We start from the raw sequence: 26,719 nt of genomic DNA on the forward strand, positions 1-26,719 counted from the left end.
TCTACATCATTATTTACTATTTGCGCAGATATAGTGAGCCTTGAGTAAAAAATATATCTATTTTCTTGTGCCAGAATTAGTACAAATATTTGTACATTAAATTGTTATACATTATTAAATATTAATTTTTTATTATTAATATTTAGAAAAAAATTAAATATGTACTTAATTTTGTAATATATATATATATATATATATAATATATTAATATATTATATATATAATATATTAATATATTATATATATTAATATATTAATTGTATATATATTTTTTTAAAAATATATTTAGATAAAATAATTGAATTTCTTAATTATTTTAATCAAATTTCTTGCAATTTAAAAATAGAGAAACTTTGAAAAAGATAGAGATCTGTAAAGATATGCACACTATTAAATTTAAAGTTATGCATTTTACATGACGTATGTAATAACACCTCATGTATAATCAAAAACTACTTTTAACATTGTAGATGATAATCGAAATAGAGAAACATCCATATATCTTTGATAAATCAAACACTTATTTTTCCTTTTTTTGTGGAGTTTCAGGTTTATGTTTAAATTTAGACACGGCTGTAATAACAACTAGTATTCCAATACAAATGCTAGTTAGCTTCAGTATCCATGGATTATCATGGAGTAGGTTTGCAACCATTTGTGTGAAATTATCACTGAAAAAAACATACAATTATTAATGTATAAACTTATGAATAAGTTAATTTTGAAATACTACTTTAAACTTACAAAGGACTTTGAGGTACAGGCACTTTTTCTGCTCTTACATTTTTATACCATTCTTTGGCAAATGACACAAGGGAATTAATATCATATCTTCCTGTATCATAACGGTACATTTTGCCATGTCTGAAGCTATATAAGTACAAAAAAGTATGTGTTATATCAGATTATTTTTTAAATTTGCATTTATCTTTTACACACACACATATGTGCATTTTATAATGTTATAAATATTATTTATAAAATATTGGTTTATATCTTACAATATAAATTGCGGAGTATCGTAAACCTTGAATCTCCTGGCTGTGGAAACCCCAGTTGTGGATTTATTAATAAGTGCTACATTTATTCTCTGCTTGAGCTTTGCACCAACTGTTTCCCATCTTGCGACCATACGCAAGCATTGCACACAATCTGTACTATAACTGATATTTGACACAATTACAATGGATTGCCATTTATTTATAAAAAAAGTATTGTAAATCACAAGTAGAACTAAGACTTACAACATAACAAACCAGTCGCCAGTTGTAGCACCACTACTTGCTTGCGTCAAGTGCTCAAATGTATCGTCTGTAAGTTCCTTTACTGCAGGTACTTTATTCTCCGTAAACATAGTTAATATCTCTTCGTCGTTTAAACGTCCTAGGAAGGAAAGATACAACGTAAATCATAGTACAATTATAAATTTATAAGCACACATTTGACAAATAGAAATATATTTAGTGATACATTACAATGTATGTGGGATGAAACATAATGTATTGTCACAGAGTAATTAAATATAATCGAAACATATCTATGCATAATTTATTTCTTTTTAAATCCATACCATCATACAGCAGAGGAAGCCCATGTCGGAAGAATAGTAGAACTGGTTCTTTATCAGTACTATATAATTGAAGTAATTGACTATCCACACTCTTAACAATCCATGCAGATAAGGAATCAACTAAATCCTCACGCAATTGAATCAGTTCAGCTTCATAATTGTCGCATTCCACACAATCTTTCTTTGCTATAGAATAAAATAAAAAGCATTAGTAATCACAAGATATAATAATATAAAGACTAAGTTAAACAAATTTTCTGTATCGTTAAAAATTTGTAATCGCATTAAAAGAAATATAAAAACTATAGCATAAAACTTGTGTAGCTCACATTTATAAAAAAAATAGTCAAAATAATATATATAATCTTATTAAAAAATTAACTATATCAAAATTATAGAATTACATATTGCCTAAAATAAACTATACTAAAATTGCAATAAGGAATAAAATTTTAAAGAGAAACACACCTCTTATATAATTTTTAATACATAAAAGAATAAATTATATGTAATTAATATGTAATCTCTCGCCTTTTATTGATTTATAATATTATTCCACTTTTTTTTCGTTTTTTTTAAAATTCAGATAAGTGAAGAGAAAAAAAAACAAACTTACTAAATAGAACGACCACATATTTTTCAGTCTTTATAAGATTCAGGAGCTCTTCATCGTGAACTGTTTCAAGATTCGCGGCGTGTACGCCAGAAAAAATACATATCGCGATTAAAAACGTTAGCATTGTTAATTCGCGTAAAAAGATTGATGATACATGAAAAATATTCATTCATGCACCGGCAACCTGTACACGTCAAACTAGGTTCACGAATAAATGGGAATAATGTAGATGTAGAGAGGAAACTCTCATCTGTGACAGTTCACGATCGACGTGTGACAGTTGGCCACATTGCAAATAACTAGGTTCAATATCTAGTTGCTTTTATTTTTTTCGCGTTTGCATAACTTAAATATTCATATGCGCACAGTTGGTAGCCCTTCAATTCAATTATTAACTTATGCAACCGGAAATTATGTTGTTCTTTTTCATTCCGTACGCGGGTCGGTAAGCATTATTTTACATTTTAATCCTTTTATAATATACATTTTAATAATGTAAAGATGAAAATGTGCGCATGTAGAAAGGGTAGAATTTTACTTTTTACATATACATAGCTTTATAATAAATTGCTGACGAAACACGATTTAGTAATATCGTTCACAGATTAAATAAGAGTTAATAAAATTGGAAATAGGTACGCGCGCGCATTTGATACAATAGCATGTTTACGTTTTATATGATGATTCATCAATAGTCCACTAAACTTTCGGTACAAAAAACATCGTACCAATGATATGTAGTCAATAGATTTTGATAACAATCTCGTTCGTGTAGAATTTTGTAGATTGCTGGGAATATAAAAATATAAAAAATGGCTTGTCTGCAGTAGCAATTTTTTATCCTTTCAATATGAAATTATATTTTACAAGTCATGAAATTTTATAAATGGACCACATATATATAATATCGTTTGAGTCTCTAAATCAGTAATTCTTATTATTTTAGCAATAGATTTATATATGTTCACAAATTATATATATATATATATATATATATATATATATATATATATATACATATATATTGGGTAAAGATTTTTAATTTATTTTTTATATTTTATAACTGATTTTTCTGGAGATATACGTGTTGCTGATGTGATAAATGCAAAATCAGATAATGAAGAATTTGTTGTTTGTTGGAATTTTTATATGTATGTTACCTTTGAGAATCTAGATCGATATAATGTATCTCGAGCCGTATTAGATTATGTAACAGATTACGTAAATTTATCTGGAATATTGCGACGCTTTTGGTATAAATTTTCAAAATCACCAAGATACGTACAATATATAATAAAAATAGCAATAGAAAATCTATGCACACACACACACACAAAATTTATCAATATTAGTAATTATTTTGCACTAAATTTATAAAGTATAAATATAAAAATATTCCGTATGTGATTCAAGCCGCAAGCATTGTTTATCTTTTCTTAACAATCGTTTCGATGATTACAGCTTGCAACTTCCCTTCGCGCATCGAGGAACATTTCCGATAATCCGCGAGCATCGCGTCGATTGTTCGGGGGCAATCTGGTGGCTATTACGTTCCTGATTGGAGGTCGGAAGTCGAAGGTTGAAAGGCATATAACGGTGTAGAGATAATACCCGCATACACCATATATACACCCACACACACAGGTTACGTGGCTATTCGTAGCTCGAAAATCGTGCGCCGGTATGTCGGCGAACTCCGGGACGTCGGCGACTACCGCAACCCCCGTGAAGCCCCCGACGAAGGCGCGGATTCACGAGAGAGTCGGCAGTCGCGTGCTCCCGTCGTCAAAGAAGCATTATAGGAACGTAATCGCGGCTCGCGGCAAAGTATTTATCAGCTCGCACGTTCCATAGTTCTCCGCATCATTGTCTCGTCGCGATGATGGCACGCGAGAAACCATAATGTCGTGAGTACGTATACGAGATAGCTAGATGCAAGTAAAGTATATCTCTATTTTATCCGGCACCTTTACGATGCCGTAATCGGGGACGACATCCAGTGCCGATCGACCGGTACCGCTCGTAAAAACTTACGAATCGATTTACTTTCACATGTCAGCCGCACTACGGTTCTGTCAGTTTCGTCTCCTTATTGACCACAAGACAAGGTATTGATCGGCTTCTTCGTCGAATGACACGCATTATATGTACCTGGTAGCGAAATAAAATCTCTCCCGATCTCTTCCAATTTTATCTCATGCGAGACGATATCAAATTTATATACTTCATCGCTACGTGACATTTGGTGACGAATCTTCTCGAATCTCCATTCTGCTTTTTGCCCGATTCAATTTTATTATTACACAACTTACCGAGTTTAAATTAAACTCTAATAACAACATAGCAATAAAAAAACGTTCCTTTTCTAAAAAAAATCTTTTGCTGTCAATAACGATTTAAAAAATTAAATCGGGTACATTTTTAGCATCCTTGTAATTTTTCACTTGATATCTTGTATTTTTTATGCTTCACTTTTTGCACAGATGCCTGCAAATGAAAAGAAGCATAGTTATATATACATGTATTTAAATAGAATTACGGTTTCAATATTCTAAAATTGATTAGTTTTTTTTATAAAAATCTTTTTATACTTAAATTTCATCTTTTTTTTTATTGCTGAAAAATAGCATCGTTACTTTATAAAACGGAAAGTCTAGAAATAAAAGACTAATAAATGTAAAATAAAAACTCGAAAGATTGCAAGATCGCTATGTGGCTCAGGATACAGGTTTAACTGAATATTAACTAGAACAAAGAGTGTGTCGTATCATTATTGTACTAGTGTTATTTGCAGAGAGAGAACAATCCATGTGTGTTTTTCTAAAAATCCTGCAACTTTTTTTACATGGTAATCTCGAATGTAACCAATGGCATTCGGAGGTTCGCATCCAAGAGTCGGCTTTACGGTCAATTGTACCACTGAGTGCATTCTCGCGGCTTATTTATGAGTCGCGGGAAGTGTGTAGCGCATCGCGCTTGTATTCATGAATTTATAGATCGCTATCTAAATGCACGGATCACAAAATAAAGCGTTACAATTCTGTACAACTCTTTTACAATCTAGTAGTTTGTAATTCGAGTTTTTTTATTTCCAAATAAATTAATGCAAGTATTAAATTTATTAATATATAAGTTGAATTTAGACTGTATGAGGTTCTAAATTTACCTCTTTATTTATTGATATTTCATTTTAATAATCCAAAATTTATTTTATTTAAAATTAAAATTATCTGTTTATAAATTTTATAATAAGCAGTCTTTTCTCTCTCTCTCTCCCTCTTTAAATTAATTCGTATACTTATAAAAACTCTATTTAAAAATGAAAAATTTTTTACATTATTAATGCTAAATGCAATAATGTAATGATTAGTAAATATAACTTTAGTAATTATGTGACAAGATGCACTTATTTTGAAATAAATCACTACATAATTATTAAAGTTGTGTTTAACAATAACAGGACGGTTAGTAATAAATAAACTTTTTCATACAAATCATATAAAACTTTTCCAATTACACAGATCGAGAATTATTCTTTTTTATTATTATACAATACATATATACGATTATACAATCTAGCAACAATTATTTAGTAATCTAGGTTAATCTAGACTATTAATTATATAAATTGACTTGCTTGATAAAACATAAATTTACAGATCACAGTAGATTTTGTGATTCTTGGTATTTTGGTCATTGTATTTGTAAACGTTTATTGTATAATTTATATGTGCAATTTTAATCAAAATATAATTGTGCGGACTAAACTGTATTTGACACGTTGGATAATTTGATATTTTAAAGTCCAAGAATAGCACATTATTTAAGAAATACATGTGAAAGTAAGGAAATACGTTTTACGTTTATTGTAGTGTAGATATCAATCTGATGTGCACGACGAAGCAATAAAATATACAATAAAAGTTATATAACGGTTGTATTCGTGTGACAGATAAAAGTGATTTATCAAACGCGATCTGAATATAAAGTCGGCGAATGTTATTTATAACAGTCCAATTCAATAAGGTTGTGCTTTTCAATTGCATATTCTGCATCTTTTTCTGTTTTTTTTTCCTGTTTTTTTTTCCTTCAAATAATAAAAATTTCAAAATATATATCAATATAAATGTAAAATATTAAATGTTAAATGTAAATTGTCAAAATGTATGTTATATAATTTTTTGGCATATGGAAGAATAAAAACAAATCCTATTGAAAAACATAACATTTAATACGATTTAATACATTTGTAATTCAAATGTCGGTTCTAATTTATAATTATATTTATATCTTGCTTTTTCCATAATTATGCTTTACAGCGGAATATGTGAAATTAAATCATAAGCTCGAAGAAACCGAATGAATCAAACACGAAGCGGACAGAACGGAGCTGGAGGTGAGTTTGCGATTCGTTTCTATATCGGGAAACGATATATAAAACCGAATGTCTCGCGATTACAACATTGGTGTCCCAGCATTGGCACTTCTATTACACCGTCGACTACGTGCAACGACGGCGTGTCTCCCGAGAGAGAAGAGCAATATCCTGTTAAATCGATAACGAATGATGACAGAACCCACGTGCTGCGGCATGCGACTTGTACCAAGACGCTCCCGTCTTTATTTTAGCATTCGATATATTCAAAGTGACATGTTTTTAAGGAATCAGTTCGCCTCGCATCGCTATTGTCGTGATCATGCACAGTCGCTGTGTACACCTTTGTTCCATTCTTCTTTTTCTCTTTTTCCATCAGGCTGGTGGGCACGGTACGTAAATGGCGCAGGAAATTCCTGAGACGACGTACGAGCCGGAAGTCGAAGAGGACGCGAGAAGAAAGCGCGAGCACCGGGTCGTTCAGGAAGGTACGGCGTTATGGAGGCGACGGAAGGAGGAGCTGCAACGTCAAAAGCATCGTGAACAACGTGAGGTATGTGTCATAAATGGGCGTTCTCTGACTTGCTACCACGTTGCTGCCGTTTATGTCACTTGCCCTGGAGGCAACCGCCCCTTAACATCATTGTCTCGCGCTTGCCATTGTTACCGATCGGATAAAGGTCAACCGTGAGAGAGATACGATCCTAATGTATATTCGGTGAACCGGAACGTCATTAGGGCGAAGATGTCCAGATTTTGAAATTTCATCCTTTTGCAGAGATAAAAGCTGGATTATTCAAAATTCTCAATGTTACGTTTAATTCTGGAAGTGCTCTCGCTAAGTATAGAATTTTATTTTTATATCACAAAGCTTATATTCCTGATACATAACGTAATAATGGGATAAATAAGGACTGTAATTGAAGTATATTTAACTAAGGTCAAAAACATAAATTTTAGAAACAAATAAATATGTAAAATGTAATCAATAATACTTAACACACGGAGAAGATTATTTTAAAATGATACTTTTGAAATGAAAGTTATTCGAGAACATTAAAAATCACAATAAAATATTACATCAGATGATCTTCATGCTTAAAGGCGTTTTAAACATAGATTTTTATTCTATTATGTGATTGACCTAGTTGTACTTATTTCAATGTTTTAAGTGGCATGTCGTTGAATTTGGAACAAGGAATTATGTACAAGCGAACAGTAATAAAGCTACCCATTAAAGTGGATTTGCATAATCTCCACCTAACTATCCTAAGAAACAACCCGCGAAAGATAACCCAATAATCTATCACGGTCTCTATCGTTGCGCTTTACATAAACTTCACGCTCTTGTCTTCCCGTGCTTGTTACAAACTTGTTATAACAAACATTGTACAACCCGTTAAAGTGTGCATTGAGGTCGCGTCTTGATTGTAATTTTCGGAAGCGATTGCAAATATAAGTCGCGACTGAAGATAAGATGTTTGAATTACAAGACATCTACACAAATTTTTAAAAAATTTGCATGCACCGTTGAACTTCAAAATGAGATGTACATACATATTTTTTGTCTATATCATCTCAATGTTAGTTTCATTCTAGAGAGAAAGACAGAGTATTTTTCAATTTTATAAAGTAAAAAATCCAAAAATTTTTGGAATTGTTTTTATATATTTTTTTAAATACTGATTTTCACGTTAACTTTATTTGGCATTTAAAATTTCGCTACCTTATTTTACTTTGATATTGACGTAACATAACGATGATGCACAATCATCACCGCAGCGGTGGTCCTAAATATTTGCAGAACACACGCTCGTTACATTCATTACTGTCCTTTGTGAAAATAACAATTCATATGGAATATAATGTAAAAATACACGAGATTCAATTTGGCGTAACGCACATCGCACATATATATTTTGTTCACCGCCCCCAATCACTCAAAATATACGTTGAAATTATGCCGATGAAAATCCCGGTGTAATTATTGCTTCGGTGATTATTTCGTATCGCGTTAATATACACACATCGACCGCATTTAAATTGTATTTACTGCATGTGGATAGGGAGATTTACTGCCGCAACCGGCATGCTAATAATGACAGGCGAGGGATTATTCGCGGTCCTATCCTCTCTTATTACATGGGAATCTGGTGTAGTCGTGGTCTGGTGCAAGTGCATGCGGTCGACTGTAAGTGCGTTGGCGATATTACCAAGGAGGACCGATATGCTCAGGGCTAATTCCATCTCTATCCGTCGAGTTCATGCAGTATAAGCACACTAACGCAAGTTTTAAACTATTTTTATTTAGAATTTTTATTTAGAAAAAGGATTGAATTACAATACTTTCTTTTTTTAAGAGTCATTTCTAATTTGTAGCATTATATAAGACATCATATTTAACCCTCAAACTGAACACGTGGGTCTTTCGTGTCCGTGCCATTTTTAATCCATTGTTTTAAAAAAATATTAATAAAATCTCATGGTTGGAAACTTATCTAAAAACAAGTGTCAAAAGGGACTTATAACTGAAAGGACAATTTAAACAGTTTATTCAGTGTAAAGTGTGTTGGCGAATCTAAATCTGAAGCGGATACAAATGACCCACGTATTCGCTTTACGTATATTAAATAAGAAAAGGTGAATAAGTAAATTTTTTTTTAAATATTGTTTTTTGCTGTTGATCGTTGTTTATAAAAATAAGTTATAAATTTACAATGATAATCTCTCTAAAAAAGAAACAAATTGCTTTAATTTCTATTGTGTTCATTTATTTTCATAAAAAGTAATCTTTAAGTATCCTAAAAGTATCTTTTGTTAATGAAAACGAGCAACAAACAGGAATTGTATTAATCAATTTTTATACTGTATTGTAATGTAAATTACATTTTGTTTTCACTTTTCTTTTAAATAAATTACCTGAAGATTAAAAAAAATTTTTCTTCAGAAAAAACACATTTTTTTATACCTGAAAATTACTTATTTTCCATCATTCAAATAATTATATTTTTTTAAAGCCGTGGACATATAGTATTTTTTTTCGTAAACTTTGAACTTTGAACTAAAAATTCCTGGAAGCCTTATTGTTCAAAATTATTTTGTCAAATTTTTATCAATTTTTATATAAAACATCTATTTCAAATCTTGATCTAACAAATGACAAAAATATAGTGTTTAAAAATATTTTTTTTAACTCTACTACATAAGCTTTTAGTTTAAACTTAAAAGATGATGTGTACATTTAAAAAAAAATTTTTTAAATAAATTGGAGAGTACAAAAATTAACTCGGACTTTAGTTACCCACGTGTTCAGGATTACGGTGTCAAAAAAACGTGTTCAATTTGAGGGTTAAATATCTCGGGCAAAATCGTACCTTTTTTTATTCCTTTTCCATCTATATATAAGTTACGTAATGTTCTCGTGTACGAAATTTTTAAAAATTGTAATATAAATTTGAGTAAAAAGGAACTTGATATTTTATTACAATATACGTATTATCTGTACGCAACGAACAATTTAACAAAAAGTATCAAATATACATAACTTACACGAGGCAGCCTGGTGATGGCAGTCTGACTTAACTGCGGTAGCTCGACTTATACAGCGACTTTATATTTAAAATTTTTTTTCTTTGCAGTTGCAGAAAATTCTGGCTAGTTACTCGCCGTGGGGTAAACCAGGTGGCGGCGCGCCCTGTGCAGCGACTTTAAGGAAGAAAAACGTACCTCTGGAGCCGCCTGAGCTGCCGAGAAGATGTCACAGTTACGGTCAGGTAAAACCACTCGGGACAGACTGTTGTGTCTGTAGCCGTCATTTTTCTCTTCATTCAAACTATCGGCGCATCTTGCCGCCAAACTTTGCCCCGTAAAAAGTGCAACTCGACCGTAAACGACGATCGCATGCACGTTACTGAAAACTTTCAGGTTTATTGCTTACGCATGTCGCGCTGATGCATGTGAAAACGGTGTTACACGTGCAGTAAGATTTGTTACCGCGTTTTTAATGCTTCCGCTCTATGCATCAGTTCTTGAGCCGACAATTTCCTGGAAGTAAAATGAGAGTTAAATAGCTTGAGAGAAGTCAAAGTTTAAGCTGGTCGTGTCACGTAAGCGAACAGATCTATTTGTCACCATGGACTTTTTCAATATGCAAATTAAAATGAGATAGAAAAAGGGACAAAAGTTACATTATAATTTCGCAATGCAAAATTTTTTGATATCTAGATTAAATTCTGGGCGAAAAAAAAGAACTTGAAAAAAACCTATTTTCTGTAGAAAAATAATTATAGAAATTATATGTAACCGGAAAAATTATATATCTTAAATTCCAACGCACCTCGGCTGTAGAGCCGAGGATACAGTCGAGGATATGGTACAAATCGAGTTATTAAATTCGTGCACGTGTACGTAAACATGTGCCATGCGTATGAACGCACACAAGCACCAGGAAATAATATCACACAACACTGTGTACCGCACAAAATTTTCAAGCAGCACACAGGTTGTACAACATTGCGTTGAAACACATATTAGAATATTCCCTGTCTAACATTAGCTTTAAAGAATAGCTACAAAGCGGCAGTTTCACATTACTCGACTCATTTACACCAAAAATATATGTTAATGATTCTTTTACTCTTCTGATTTTTTTTATTATGTATAAAAGTTAATATTTAATAACACAAATATATATTGCATATATATTTGTATTATTAAATATATATTGAATATATTGAGGTAAATTCTACTGCAAATATGCATTGCAGTTGGTATACATTATCACTTTAGTAATTATTAAAAGATATAAATTCTGTTAATTTCTAAATTTTTAATTAACTAAAATATAAAATTGAATGACTTTATTTAGATATTCTACTAATTTTTCAACTCAAAGTAATTGTTTAAATTGAAATCTGTCATTGTGAAAATTATTTAGCGACGCATCTATAAACAAGGTGTGACTTGGTAAATATTTGCAGAATCTTGAGAAGCTTTCTTAGCATAATTAAATTTATCTGTATTATTATCTATCTCGAACTCATGTAAATAACGACTATTATTATGCAACATTCTCTGAAACCACGACGAAATTTTCTTCAGCTCCATGTTTTCAATGTTCATATTCATCATTGGAATAACAACTTGATACAATTACACTCAGAATGATTATTCTTAATGCATCAAATGGTAAATTTGCGCGAATTACGTTATAAATTATTACTCTCTCAGTCGGAGACAAATGATGATATATTTCCTAGAATTAAACTTTTACTACATATTTATTTATATGCAATAATGTAAATCTTTATCCATCTTTTTCACAGTTCATGTATATATTACAGACTATATAACATTATTCAAATTTAAGATTTTTTATTTTATTTTTTTTACGATAAGTATTGCTAGAGTGTCATTGGATGATAATATTTTATTGTTTGCTTAAAAAAATTTCAGAAAATTTTATTTTATAAATATTTTGTTAAATATTTTATGTTTACGTAATATGTTATGTTTTATTTGATATTTTTAATTTTCAATTCTTATATGATATAAACGAGACAGAATATCAAATTAGTTATACATTATATTGTGCAATTTTTTTTGCACTAATTTGATGTCTTGTCTTGTTTATATCGTATAATAATAATCATATACAGGAATATTAAATCACAATAAAAAATAAACTACTCAGACATTAATTATCAAATTATGACTGCAACGAGATTAAGAACAGTCCAAATCATTATAAAACAAATTGCTTTATAAAGTGGATATCTCATTTTATGTAGTTTTGGTCAAAAGCACAGATTGGAATTCTTATTTTATCAAAAAGATAGAATTAGAAAAAAATTTACGATTTTTGTTAGTTTCAAATTAAAAAAAAATTTTCTAAACGAGATTTTAATTTAGGGATTTAGCACAATTGGGTCATAATTTAGCAAAATTGGGCAAATTAACCATGTTTGAGCAACTTTTTTTCGTTTTACGTAAATATAGAAAAGATTGAATATAAAACCAAAAATGAGAAATTTAAAACCAAATATTATTTTTAAAATAGCAATAGTAGTAGTAACATAGTTTATTTTGTTCTAAGAACGATGAGATAGTACAATCCGTTTGAAACATTGAGGAAAAGATTTTATTTCCTATGGTGTTATCTTGGTTCTTAAGAAAATTATTACTATAAAATATAAGAGAGATAAAAATATCACTGTTACGTTAAGTCGGTAACCATTATCAGCCATTTTTCCAACTAATGTCTGTGTATATGTGTATGATAACTTGAGTTTTGCTTTTTATTGCGATTATTTTTGAAATTATTATATTTTAGTAATTACCGCAATTTTTCTGATATCTTTTAATCGTTCTCTCAGTGCATAAAATCATTCCTAATCGCTTATATAAAATCCCTTTTTCGTTTTTACATCAGGGAAAGAGTTTAAAAAATTTTCATAATGAAACTATGCACTATATATGCTTGAATAAAAAGTGCAATTATATCCTGTAATTATACTCGAACTATTTTTGAATCCACATCTTAAAAGTTAACAAGTCATTTATGTATTACACTCATATATTACATAGATGGACAACGTAGATATAGACAGAATTAATCTCTGACAGAACAAAGCAAAAATGGAATTCCATGGAATTCACCTCGCTTGTTGTTTTGATTAAACGAGCTTCGTATTTCCATGCAAATTTCCATACCTTTTCTTTACCGCGACATGAATGTACGACCGTACAATTTTTTTGCTCGGTATACACATTTATCAAAAAGATGAAAGATATATTTATATATTTCCCTGATTTCTTAAGCATACGTTAAATGAAAGTAAGTGTTATCTACAAGTGCATAAAATATATTTTCCAATAAATTTAATTATTTTGAATTTATATTATTAATATTTTCTTTATCTTTTTTTTATTTTAAAGGATCGTTAAAATATTAATAGATATTATAATATAAATATGGATTTAACAGATGTGTAAAGCCTTACTACTTTTCGTTACCAATTTTAGGAATTGTCGTTATATTTGAAATGTGCAAAATTCAATCATGAATTGAATTGAATTATTGTCAAGATACTTGATTTGACAGAGAAATTCGTATGTACGATATTTGCTATAATTGTTTTACAATTTTAACATTGTTTCAGACAATTTATAATTAGGAAAAAAAAATTTATTTGTTTGATACCAAGTAATGTATATATATATGTGTATGTACAAAAAACATCAGGATATATACACATATGAAATATATTTAAAAAATATATTTTCGTCTCGAATTTTTTCGTTAATTATGGTCTAAAGTGAACTTAACTGAATGCATTAATATTTCAATGGATATATCTTGAGACATTTTTTCCGATGGATAAAAGCAAGAAAAAGCTTGCTTCATTTTAGACGTACAATTGGAAATAGAACGGCGGCAGTCGGTCCATTAGTTTTGCTTTTATAGAAACTCGCCTTAAACGTTTTCTACCACATAACTGGAAAGAGCTTTTTGCTTGCTTATGTATGCATCGCCAATTAGAGTTGCATCTTGATACGCTTATGATCGTTATAATACCGCGTAATATCGTCAGTACAGGAATTTATCGCTATATAAGAGAGGCATACTTCCATACAATTTTGTACAAAGGCAAATTACTTACATACGGCTACCCCCGATTCACGACGATACAATCCATCTCGTAGATGTTGCATTGAGAATAGCATAATGGTACCGGAAGTCACCTGTATTATTGCCTTGAATATTGCAAAAGCGGCACGTATGGGGTTTCCGGCTTCTAGGTCGGAGGAATGGATGAAAGGGGTGAACGCCCGATGTTAAGTCGATCCTATCGTCGCAGTTAAGGACCAAAGTAGAATCGAGAAATGGTGACAAAGATTCCGATAAGATTTACTTTAGCCGGAGATTAATAAATTTACTTTCTTTGTCTATACTAAATAGAGTTACAATCTGAAAGAAGACAGTCACAAATGATAATTTAATTAGTTTAATTATTGATGAAATTTAGAGAATTATTCCGGAAGTTTCTATAAAAAATTGCAAAAGATATTATAAATATATATATGATAGAATAAGGATAAGGAATCATATATTTATCTATGATGGTGAAGTCTAATGGAATCGAGATAATTTAATTAGAACTGCATTTGTGAGTGTTTCTTGAATTTTAGTTTTTTGAAAAGTTATAGATAAATTTACAATAAGCTTAAAATAATTACATTGACACTGATTAACGTATTGATGGAAAAGTAACTGCGACTTATATACATTGTAATTTATGCAATTTTTATTCACAAACGATTCATAATTTTGTCGTCCTCGACATGTCAGTCGAATGTGACGATATCACCGCCGGAAGTTTTCATTAATATCTCATCTTCGACCTTCGTACACGATACCTTTTCAATACCACAAACACAAAGTTTGTATTGCAATGTCATCGCGTGAATGTCGGACACGCGATGATGCGTGTGGAACTTATTTTAGTCTTGCTCTGTACAGAGACGGGAAAAAATTTGGAGACTGTTAATTCATAAGACATGTCAAAAATTATTATTTTTTTCGAATGATTTTGATATTTTAAATATCATTATTGTGAATAAAATTTTTAAATATCATTTAAATATACATTTAATAAAGAGCAACTACTTTAGCACTTTATAATAAAAAAATAATATAAAAAATAATTTCTTTTTAATTAAAATAAATTTCAGCTTTTAATGACTTTTGATTTAATTAAATGTAAATTTTCTTATACCCGCAAATAATCCATTAGCTTTCTTAATTAGACTAAGAAAATATTCGAAACGGATAAATCTATAGAAAACGATAGACGGCGATTCTTTTATCGAGTTGCATTCAAATGAGTTAAGCTTTATTGTCGGACACGGTATCGACTCGTCATGCCAGCAAATACGAGAAATCTCGTAATGGACTTTCCTTGTATGTTGGACACGAGGCATTTTTCTCGTGGCAATAATTTCGAGAGAGCGGCTGTGCCGCCGGGGCCGAACACGTCGTATCCGCTCGAACTCTCGAGACGTATAGTCGATTTCTCCGATCACGTAGAACTAGAAACGCTACTTCCACAAAGTCGATTCTTCTATAGCGCCTACAGGTTCGTCGCCGTGGAATTTTTGACGCTCTGTGTAGTTGCGAACGGAAACGTTTTAACGACACCGTCCAGCATCGTGCGCAAAAATGGATTTTTCATTTATTTCAATGAAAAATTGATAGGCAAGTCTTTTTCAAGCTCTAACAGAGAGAAGATGGATTTGAATGTTTTATATTTTTATTACAATAAATTTTCAAAATACATTCATTGAAAGATGAAATTTAATGTGCTGTTTATAATATAATAAATTGATATATGTTAAGTATAGATATTGAATTATCGATTTATTTTCAAATTAAAATTAAATATTGCAGTTATACTTGCAACTAGTCTGTGCAAATATAGTTGAAGCAGATATTTCGAGAAGATGTGAACTTATGAAATATTAAATTCGCATTATTATTTTATTTAAACTGACCGGGCACGTGGAAATCAATCTCATGTTTCATGAATTGGGAAGATAGGATTAGTTCGCGAGATTGGTACAATAGCTACCGCATGTACAAACATGCGCAAACACACCGTGTGCTGCCGCTCTTCCTCGCGGTGTAATTTTCAAGATTACGTGTCGGGGTTGTAGAAATTAGACTACGCCACTAATCGGATGCATATGAGGTTCTAACGCGAAATTCCGCGGGCGTCTTAGAATCCCTGTTGAATCCCGTATATGATGACAGAGCAGGGGAACCGTATAGGGATAAGCGAGCGCGAGTGGGCACGTGTTCGAATACGTCGCGACGAAGCCGCGTACACGTAGATGGAGGAAACAAGCCTTGGAAACTGCTTAATATGCGACGACACCGTGTGCTTAGCTGGTGCATCCTACGCCGTGGGGACGTCCTGGTCCTGGCGGAGCTCCTTGGAGGGATCCCAAGTTGCTGGGCGCGCGCTTCCTCGAATCCATGGTACGCATATCTATCTAGTCGCGTTAACCGTATACACTACGAGGATACTTAGATGGCGGGTGCCTCGTGTTGCGCATCCGCTAATTACAGAAAGGGAATCCTTAATCATCGGTGAGGGGGAGGAACCGCTTCGCGATCTCAAAGCGCCGACTGGTTCTTTGTGCGCGCGATACTTCAGAAACTGCTCGCTAGAAGTGTCGTAAAGTCAGTTTAATTATACAGAGACGGTGCGAAACATTAATTGAAGCGTTAGCTATCGAAAAATCAACTCCGTAGGTCTTTAGGGACTTCCTTTTCTCCAAATTTAATCCTACAATGAGAAAACAGCATCTAGAGAGTATTCTATACTTTTTATGGTGTAAAATAAAATATTTAGACGCATTTATTATGAAAACGGTTCTCGAATTACGAATTGATTGCCGTTGAGATTATACTATATAATTATTTTGCGATTACATTTATATATTGCATATTATAACATACCTCATTGAAGATTTTTTTTTCTTCTATTTAGATCAATAAGATCTGAACCAATTTGTAGAAATTTCATGTTGGATACATGCGATAATATAGCGTGACAGGGATACGTTTCAACGTTAACATAATATATTGCGATGTCTACGTTAGCAATGTATAATTTAGCAGAATTATACTATAATTTAGTATCGTCACTCAATGTGCTGACCATACTCGAAAACTATTAAATTATTACTTGGGTTAACTATTTGTACTTGTATGAACTTCCGACAAATAAATTATCTTGCTTTATAAAAAATTGATTCTTTATCTACAAAAAGTATATTAATACAGAAAAATAATTAATATAGAAAAAAAACGTGTGACTAACCTAACTTTTAATAGTATCCCCAGACACATATACACATACATGCATAAAAGATAATATTTGAAAAAATTATTTTTATAAAAACAAAATATGCATAAAAGATAATATTTGAAAAAATTAATATTATAAAAACAAAATACTAATAATATAACATTGTATATATATATATATATATATATATATATTACTCTTTTAGCGTAGTTTAGTTGATGGGAACGAGACTATTCTCTCATATCTTCTTTGATAAAATTTTCGAAACGGGAAAGAGAGATAGGTATGCTTCATTGTAGTTCCGAGAACTGATTCCTACGTAATTGCACGTTTAAGCAACTAGCTCGCGCTGAGAAACCAATTGGAACGATAACGAAATTACATTGTCACAGCAAATGGGAGTAGTCTCGCGTCAGCCTCTGTACTGGCAACTTTGCATCAAAACTTTCCACCGCTGCTCGAGTAACCCTGTTAGATTGACGAACATCGGCCCTGAGGGATCGCAAACTATAGACGTCGCGGTAATTGAAGGGTTCACTGCAAAAGAAAAAGGGACAGAGCTCAAGAGAGATATAAGTCCATTTTGATATATTTTTCCAAGATTATATAAGAAGTTACTTTCTATAAATCTCCTTATTATGTTAAATAGACAAGTTCAAATCGCGCTTATCGCAATTTCCAGTAAATATAACATATATTTGACGAATAAGATGATATCTCGTTGAAAACTGAAATAACATTTCCACAGACAAAGTTTAATTAGACCGAGTTATTTCTTTGCAAGAGCTTTCTGTACTATTAATATAAAAAATATTTTGATCTCAGATCGAGATCTTGGTCATTTAAAGTTCATCTAAAAGTAATCAAAGGAGGAGATTTTAGCCGTTTATTTGCAGCGCGTTACATCTTAATTCGTTAGCTTAAATCCAATTACTTTTCCTCATGCTTCTAAAATTATTCATGTCGCGACGCACATTTCCTTGGAAAAGACAAATTATTTAAATTGTCGGCGGTCACGTACAACAGATACGCTTATTTTGGTAAATTTGTATAAATTGTGTGCGCACCTTTTTATAGTTACACGAAAAAAAAGGCTATTTAGGGATTGAAAATTTAGTGCGTTGTTGCACGAAACTCCTCAATAATTTCTTTCATTCGGTCGTGATCTGTTTCCATCGCTAGGTCACGTACGCACCGCCACAGGTAAATGATTTACCTGTGGCGGGAAAATTATTGATTCTTTACGTCATCAAGAATGAAAAAGTATCAATCCAATGGGCGAAGTGAGTAATGGGGGAGAAGGCGATACAAGGTACGAAAACCATGAACGGGTGCGCGATATATATTTATGTGAGAGAACAAAAACGCGCGATATTTGTTGTTCGATGTATGTTCTCGTTAAAACGGAAAAGTTATCTACCTTCACGCTGAATTGCTGCACAATTAATCCAGAGGCGGGACGCGCAAGTAAATTGCGGTTCGTAATTTTTTTTTTTTTTTTTTTTTTTGTGCGTTGTAATTTAACCGCGTAAAGAGATATCGCGGAAGGAAGATACGTAAAATGAAGGGAGAGATGCGCTTTTGCTAAGAAATTAAATTGTGTCCAAATCTCTCGCGGGGAAATGCGCCACCGAATCGTGTAGTTCATGCAATTTTTTTACCGCACGCATGTGGCGGTAAATGCAATAAATTGGCCGACGGGGAGGAGTTACGTATTTATTTATATATATCGCATGACGGATGCGGCTACCGTAAAGCTCGGCGTGGATGAAGAGAAAAAAAGTTTTTACGCCGGTAGAAAATTCCGGGGAGATTATTCTACTGTGTTCTCTTCGCTTTTTGGCTTCTCTTTTCCAAAAAGTACCGTAGAAACGTCATGTTGTATCTTTCAATTATTCGACAAACCGCGCTGGTGATATTCCCTGAAATATCAATAGCGATTCTAATCACTGATGCGGCGACGATTATTTCCCGAATAATTAGTATAATATAAACAGCATTTCAGATGTGTGGAAGCTTTTGGAATTACCAGTCGGTTTTGGCCATTGACAATTCCGTTTGAATATAAATTTATCGAAATGATTGGCATTCGAGATCGCATATATAACTCCCGTGCAATCGCGCATTTGTCGAAATGTTACCAATATAGTTTGTGATATTATTGGAGAATTTATCATCTCGTATAAGTTTAATTAACTATCTTAGCGTGTATGATAACGTGCGAGACGGAAATTATGATCGCGCTTAAACATAAGATCGAAGTAAGTTAATCGAAACTGCAACGGGCTAAACTGCGCGTTGAAACATTCATTCGTCTGAAATTGATATATAATTTCGAGTATCTTTGTTTTTCTTTGAGGAAACCATAACGCGAACGGGGTAACTAAATACTCTCCCCCCGCTGCATATAATGTACACGCATAAATCTAAAGTTTCTTCCACGTTCATAGGATTCTGGCGGGTGATTTGTAGAAATCGTTATAAGTTTTTGCAATAATGACATTGCATAGTCAAAGTTGTGTAATTCGTGGAAATCGTGCAAGCGCCCGCATCGGGGGCGTAATCGATAACTGCAACGACTTTTCCAACCATGGATTTATTTCGCGAAGCGGAACACGATCGCGCTCCACGTGATACGAAAGCGTGGCGTTATCAATTAAATGCAATCGGTAGTACGATAATTCATTCGTTTCGCAAATATAAATCTGCCTTCGAAAGTGCACGGTATACCGAAAATATATCAAAAGTCAGTCACTTATAGCGTGATAATTGGTATCGTAATAATTTTATTATTTTTTTATTTATTTTTTTTTTTCCTTCAGCTTTTGCAATTTTTGACGTGACTTCCAGATTTTCTCTAGAGGAGTATGTGACTTTCAACTTTTAATTAACTGCTTCTCTACATGTATAACCGCGACGCGTTACCAGTTAATTGAACGATCCTCCGGGCGCCTTCCCAAGCGCACGACCGGAAAGTTTAAACTAAAATTTATTAACGCAACCCACTTGGGCTAAGTTACCTTCTTATTACGCACAAGCTCCTTCACATACCATGTTTATCCTGGGGGATTAGGTCAGGTCTCCACATTCGTATTTTCCTCTCGATGCGCGCGCCTATCTCTCTTTCTGTCTCTCGTTGCCGTGTATCTGTCGGCGAGTATGGATTTATGATGGGCGAATTTATAGCGTGGTTTTTTTTCCCTATAATAAGCTGAGGGGCTTCGTTGAAACTAGTCGGCTAACGAGACCGACATTGATGAATGAACGCGCGACTTGGTTCACGTCGGATCAAAACCGTTAGTATACTACTAATTACAAAGCACCGGATCTGTCGGTGAATGAAGCGTTGATCTTTTGATTTAATTTTACGTTTTCTTCGTGTTCCCTGCATCTCCCTTGATGTATTATTATTGAAATGACGTGTTAATTATATCTTGCTAGAGTGTTTTGAGATTATGAAATTTTTATAGAGTATATAAATGGTTACTCGTAAGAGAGATTTTCCAGAAATAAAAATGAGTCTAGAAAGAAAAAAAGTTATCCCAAGCAAGAATAGAATAAAATTTTAAACCGCTACTTTACCTTTTCTAAAATATTATATTTAGAGAGAACTTGTTTACACCACACATGTAATTTTATAAAATGCCATTAATTGTATTTTTACTCATGCAAGAGACATTTAAAATGTATATTAAATTTCACAAGATTTCTATAAAAAACAACAATATTTTTAGTTTAATAAAATGAAACACACACACAAATTTACTTGAACAATTGCCAAAGGATAAATACAATAGTTTAAAATAAAAGGTAATTGTAAAATTTGCTGTTTAATAGACTTAAATATAATCGATAAAAAAAAAAGAGAAAGCAACATTTAAAATCAGTAGCTTCAACTTGCTTCAGGGTTGGACGAACAATTCGATAATTGACAGGCTATACAAGAGAAAGTTGAATCCACTGGCTGTTGCGGACATGAATAAATTCTATGATGACAGGGCGACGCCAGGTAAATAGTAGAATTTGCTATTTGCTTCTCTTCGGTGCTGATGCTAGAATCTCGTTTCCGGCCTGGTCTTTTGCTCTACAGGCATTGCATCGGAAACACAGCCGTTGCAGGACTCGAGAAATCTCTACAAGGAGGAGGTTCAGGTGTACGAACTCACGGGCGGTGTCGAATTGGTACCTTTGTTAACCAGCCAACGCTATCAATCGCACCCGCAGACCACACGTTACCTTGTTACAGATGCCACTCGTCCTGGATACACGATAGAATCGTAAGTACGAACATTTGCAATGATTGTTTGAATAATATTAGCGTGTTTATTCAAATTGATTGGCCGCTAATTGATGAGAATAACATTTCTAAACGTGCATAAAAAAGTCCAGGCTTTAACGTTCTTGTATAATCTCGCTTGATATTTAAATATAATTGTAGTAGTTAATGAATGTGTATTATTTGCTTATATACGCTTTCATGTTAATATACTTGGTGTAATATGTTTTATAACATGCTCCAACCGCGTTTATGTATATCATGCAAACATGAAACTAAACATTGAAGATTATATATGTGATGAGAATAATCGATAAACGGTACGGTGTAGATGCATAAGTTGTAATCACGTGCATTTACTCATTACTGTAATTGATATTAAAAGCACTTACTGTTGTCCGGTAATTTCCTCGATGAAAACGTATTATTGATCACTCATTTAGTTTAAACAACTAAAGCATTTAGTGTTTCACGTTCCTCCATTAGAAAAGAAAGGTTTAGATCGAAATATTAAAACTGCAATTAATTTTCCTAAATGTTATTTTACGCACACAAATAAACTGGACATACACATAAATATATTTGTTGTATTTTTATTGTATGTATATTATATTTTATACGTTGTTATATATTTTTGATACACACTGTGTGGCGTTGATTTTATAATATTCTTATTTATTTTCTCTCTTTTTTTTTATAATTCTTGACGTATTCCTTTTTTATTAATTATGACACTCCGATATAAAAATCTGACAAGTTCATATAAAAAGTATGCAAGAAGAAAGATATATTGCAAGTGATTAAAACGAGAGTAGAAAATTTGACTTTGCATGTTTCAATATGAAAAGCGACACATTAAGTCGACCCGCTAGCAGGTCGCTAGTAGCAGATATTTTCAGAATTCGTCTTTTGTTATTATAGTCAATGTCTGATGTCTGACAATACCGCTGTATACATGTGTATGTACAATTAATTTTTTACTTGCATCTACTCACAAGTATGGTTAGTACGACGAAACACGGCGGCAACTGTAGAATTGGTTAGTAGTGATACGACACTCGAGGGATGTAACTACATTACAGGTAATCAACCAATTGACCTGGATGCACTCGACCTCGACCATTTCACCTGTCTGTTCCTGGTCAATCTCACCCTCATTTTCCTCCCTTGTACGCTAACGTCGCTCTAAATATTCATCAGCGTAATTTTCCCTCGTCATCGTCGTAAAAGAATATTTTTTTTTTTTTTTTACGGAGAATACATTTTCTTCCAGAGAATGCAAAATATTCTCTCTAAAAAATGCTTGATTGAGAGAGGACTCTTACATAAACCTGCTACAAAATATATTGCAGGTTGACGTTTCACAAATATGTTTTAAAATATCTCGAGAAAAAGTTAAAACATCAATATTTTATTTTCCAAGAAAGTATTATCTTTGTATATATATATAATTTTTTATTATTTATTATGAAAAATTTGATTTAAAAAAAATAATACAATTTTGTTTACATATAATATCTCACTTTCTATTTTTGGAAAATTCTTTGGAACGCATATGTATATCAATTACAATCATTAAGTAAAAATATTAATATTTTATTTTAACTAGAAATAAATATGCATTTTATATAGAAAGATAAGAATCTGTAAAACAATCAAGTATAAATCATAAATAATAATAAATTTTTTTCATATATGCAAGTGTAACGTAGTTTTAAATTATATTATAGATATATGATATGATTGAGATGTCATGATTTGAATGATTACCTTTTTTCCTAAAAATATTTTTGTTTAAAGCTTGTTAAATTGATGAAGTAATTACTATAACTTTTCTTCGACTTTGCATTCGATAGCATAATATCGATTAATCGCTCGATAATGTCCTGCATGTAAACGGTCACCGGATACAGATAGAAGCACCAATCTGTCATGTAACAAGATACTTTGATAACGCTTAATGGAATAGTATATGAAAGTTATGAAGGAAGTGTCGCGTTGTTTATAACGCAGTCGGCCAGCATCCAAACGCTATGCAATGCTTGTAGCAGTAATTAATCACCTCGATTACCGTGCGGTGACAACCTGCGAAAAAAAAAAAAAAAAAAAAATACAACGATATAAGCCTGGAGTATATTATTCAGCATTTTTGTACAATTTTTATTTCAATTTATTTTTTTTTACGACGAAATAGCACGCATAAAACGCGAGCAAGTATTTAATTAGTGATATACGAAGACTGATGTAGAACGATTGACGTACGCTTTTTTTGAACGCCCTATGCGAGATATTTGCAGTTATCAGCACAGAGTCGTTAAAGATTATTCAGAATAGCATAGAAAATATCGGCAACTAGAACCATTCGAGCGAAAAAGCTCTTTCTTTCACACCTCCTGCTAGCGGATGGACTTAATTTGTCGCTTTTAATATTGAAACATGCAAAGTCAAATATTCTACTCTCGTTTTAATCACTTGCAATATTTGTAGTTTACAAATAAAGGTGAATATAATTTATGTCAATTATATCTATTGGTTTAATTTGTACTGTTTTTAATCATTTTCTTGAATTATTTATTGAAGGATGGAATACAATAGAAAACAAAACAGAGGGAATTTTTTAAAAAAATAGAAAAATTATATAAGCACAAACTGATGAAAATGAAAGATAAATTAAACGCTTTTGCATATTAATATGTAACAGTATTTTTAAAAATACGTATTAATATATATGTAACTATTTATATATTATTTTAGCGGAGTTGTTGCAAATTTTACAATTTCTCTTTTCGATCGTGAGTATAAAAATGTTTAACTGAAATAATGTAATCTGAAATATTTTACGTCTAATATTGAATTTTTCTGTTCATATCCAAATCCACACATGAATACATATCCGTTAATCATTCATTTTGCCATTCTATTTAATATCCCTTTGCGATATTAAATAGTTCGTTTGAGAGGAAATACGATACGATTCGTTCGTGTTACACCTCTCAAATCTTTATTTCCCCGTATAATCCGTTCTTCGACGCATGTGGCTTCATCATTTCCATGGGAGGCGTCGCCGCGTTCATCAAAGAAAGGATATGAAAGCTGATGAGAGCGTCTCTCTTTCTTTTATAGGCTTCGCGCGCTTGACGTCGGCAATCGAGAATACATCGCGGATCTCGCCGAGCAGATACGACGTAAACGGGACAGAGCGCTGGTAAGTGCCGTATGATCGATGATGATTGCACGACGTCGAAACGCTAATTCAGAACAGGATTAATTGTGTCGATCTCGCGCCAATCTCGCCGGACCGTCTGTTATTGAATCGAATTGGCTACGCGAGCGCGGACGAACGCTGTAGATAAAATGAAATTAAACGATCCATAAGGATCATATTTGCTAACTCCGAAGGGAGCCAAACATAAAAGCGATCCAAAAGCTCTCTGTTCCTCTCCTAAATTGATTCTATTTCGCGGGAAAGATTCGTTATAATAGCAGATACGTAGCGGATGTAATAAACAAAAATCAATAAAAAGGTAGTAAAAAATATATAAAAAAAACACAATTTTTGAGATAACGTCATTAACAATTGATTCGTAAATATTTCATTTCAGGGCAAATACAAATATACGTAAATTATAGATTAACGAAATAATATTAAGATAATAGAGTTATAAAATTCGCAAAACGCCAAAGTAAATAAATTATTATAATAAAAAATAAAAATGATATTTAAAAAAATCATCTTGTTGTAAATATTTTTTTATATATTATTAATTTTTTTGTACGCGATGTTTGACGATATTATTTCGTTTGATTACATTTGATTACTTTTGCATGGAATATTTTTCTTTTTCAGCCTCGTCGAAAATTACAAATCATTTTCGTACCTCGATCTCGTTTCAGGAGGAACGGCGGATCGAACAAGAGAGTTGTCGCAGACACTTCGATACTTGGAAAAGGCTATGGGGTAGACCAGGTCACGGTGCCCCCATAGATCACGCCCAACGGAACAATCTCTATAACATCCTCCATCGCTCGGCTATCTATTGAATTTTCGTAAAACGTTTCGTCTTTGGTATAAAAGCGGAAAAGCCCCCGTTTCTGTAATATTGCATTTTATTGTACGAAACGAATAAGAAGATGGCTATTAGATACCGATGACGCGAATACAAGATCGGTCGGTTCTGAAGGAATGATAGCTAGAACATGTAAATATACTTCTTCATTATCTCGGAAGTAAGTACACGTGACGTGTATAATAACATCATCGGTATGTGCGAGCTGCTTTTGAAGTCATGTCAATCAGGTACTGTAACGTATAATGCATTTAAAATATAAATGCAATTTGCTTGATTAAAGTCTTAATAAATTTCAACAAACGTAAATTATATTATTTTCGGAGTAAGCTATTTATGGATGATGGAGTGATGTGTTATAAGATATATTCTTAAATTGAATGAAAAACGTCATAAACGCTTGCGCATTTATAATTGAGAATATTTTCCAACGTTGCTAAAATCAAATCTCGAATGAAATTAAATGAAAGAGACAGTAAAAAATTATATGAAAACAGAACAGAGAATTAGGATAAAAATATGTTAGCATCGGCGCTCTATGTTTTTTCACGAAACGACTTGACATGAAAAAATGAAGAGCATATCGGATAACTCATTAAATTTCATGAAAGCCTTGCAAGAGAGAGAGAGAGTGAAGGGCAGCTTGATAAACCAGGACTATGAGTGACGCCGCGATTGACCAGGCCTCAAAGGAACAATCTCGTGAGAACCTAGTTGCCATACGGGTCGATAGGTTTTAAATTTCATGAACACCAAGGAACGGTCATTTGAATATATGTATGTATAGGTACATGTGATATAACGTACGGTACCGTGAAAAGAAACGTTTCTCATCAGTCATCGTGTCGTCTCGATACATTTTGTGCTTCACTTTTTTATCCCTCTATAAAGTTCATGTATAATTTAAACTTTATTTCGGATGCTTCTGAAACGATAAACAA

General features: G+C 32.3%; 2 protein-coding genes across 5 annotated transcripts; one reads left to right on the forward strand and one right to left on the reverse strand.

The window, feature by feature from the left end:
• Positions 1 to 324: 324 nt before the first annotated feature.
• LOC140671582 (uncharacterized) lies at positions 325 to 2,405 on the reverse strand. Its single transcript, XM_072902988.1, has 6 exons — positions 2,187 to 2,405; positions 1,571 to 1,756; positions 1,245 to 1,383; positions 1,002 to 1,163; positions 745 to 870; positions 325 to 671 (listed from the first exon to the last, which is right to left on the reverse strand). The coding sequence occupies exons 1-6, from the start codon at positions 2,353 to 2,355 to the stop codon at positions 521 to 523; spliced, it is 933 nt and encodes a 310-aa protein (XP_072759089.1). The 5' UTR covers positions 2,356 to 2,405; the 3' UTR covers positions 325 to 520.
• A 1,247-nt stretch (positions 2,406 to 3,652) lies between these two features.
• LOC140671983 (uncharacterized) lies at positions 3,653 to 26,719 on the forward strand. Of its 4 annotated transcripts, XM_072903774.1 has the most exons (8): positions 3,653 to 4,097; positions 6,941 to 7,114; positions 10,200 to 10,334; positions 16,508 to 16,600; positions 21,342 to 21,444; positions 21,526 to 21,712; positions 24,835 to 24,916; positions 25,606 to 26,719. In XM_072903774.1, exons 2-8 carry the CDS (start codon positions 6,962 to 6,964, stop codon positions 25,750 to 25,752), a joined length of 900 nt encoding a protein of 299 aa, XP_072759875.1. In that variant the 5' UTR covers positions 3,653 to 4,097; positions 6,941 to 6,961; the 3' UTR covers positions 25,753 to 26,719. The 4 variants fall into 4 exon arrangements, with proteins under 4 accessions (XP_072759875.1, XP_072759871.1, XP_072759872.1 ...); XM_072903770.1 differs by lacking the exon at positions 16,508 to 16,600; XM_072903771.1 differs by lacking the exon at positions 16,508 to 16,600 and having other exon boundaries at positions 3,653 to 4,093.

The sequence above is a fragment of the Anoplolepis gracilipes genome, chromosome 12 (genome assembly GCF_047496725.1).
Source record: "Anoplolepis gracilipes chromosome 12, ASM4749672v1, whole genome shotgun sequence".
Taxonomy (NCBI): domain Eukaryota; kingdom Metazoa; phylum Arthropoda; class Insecta; order Hymenoptera; family Formicidae; genus Anoplolepis; species Anoplolepis gracilipes.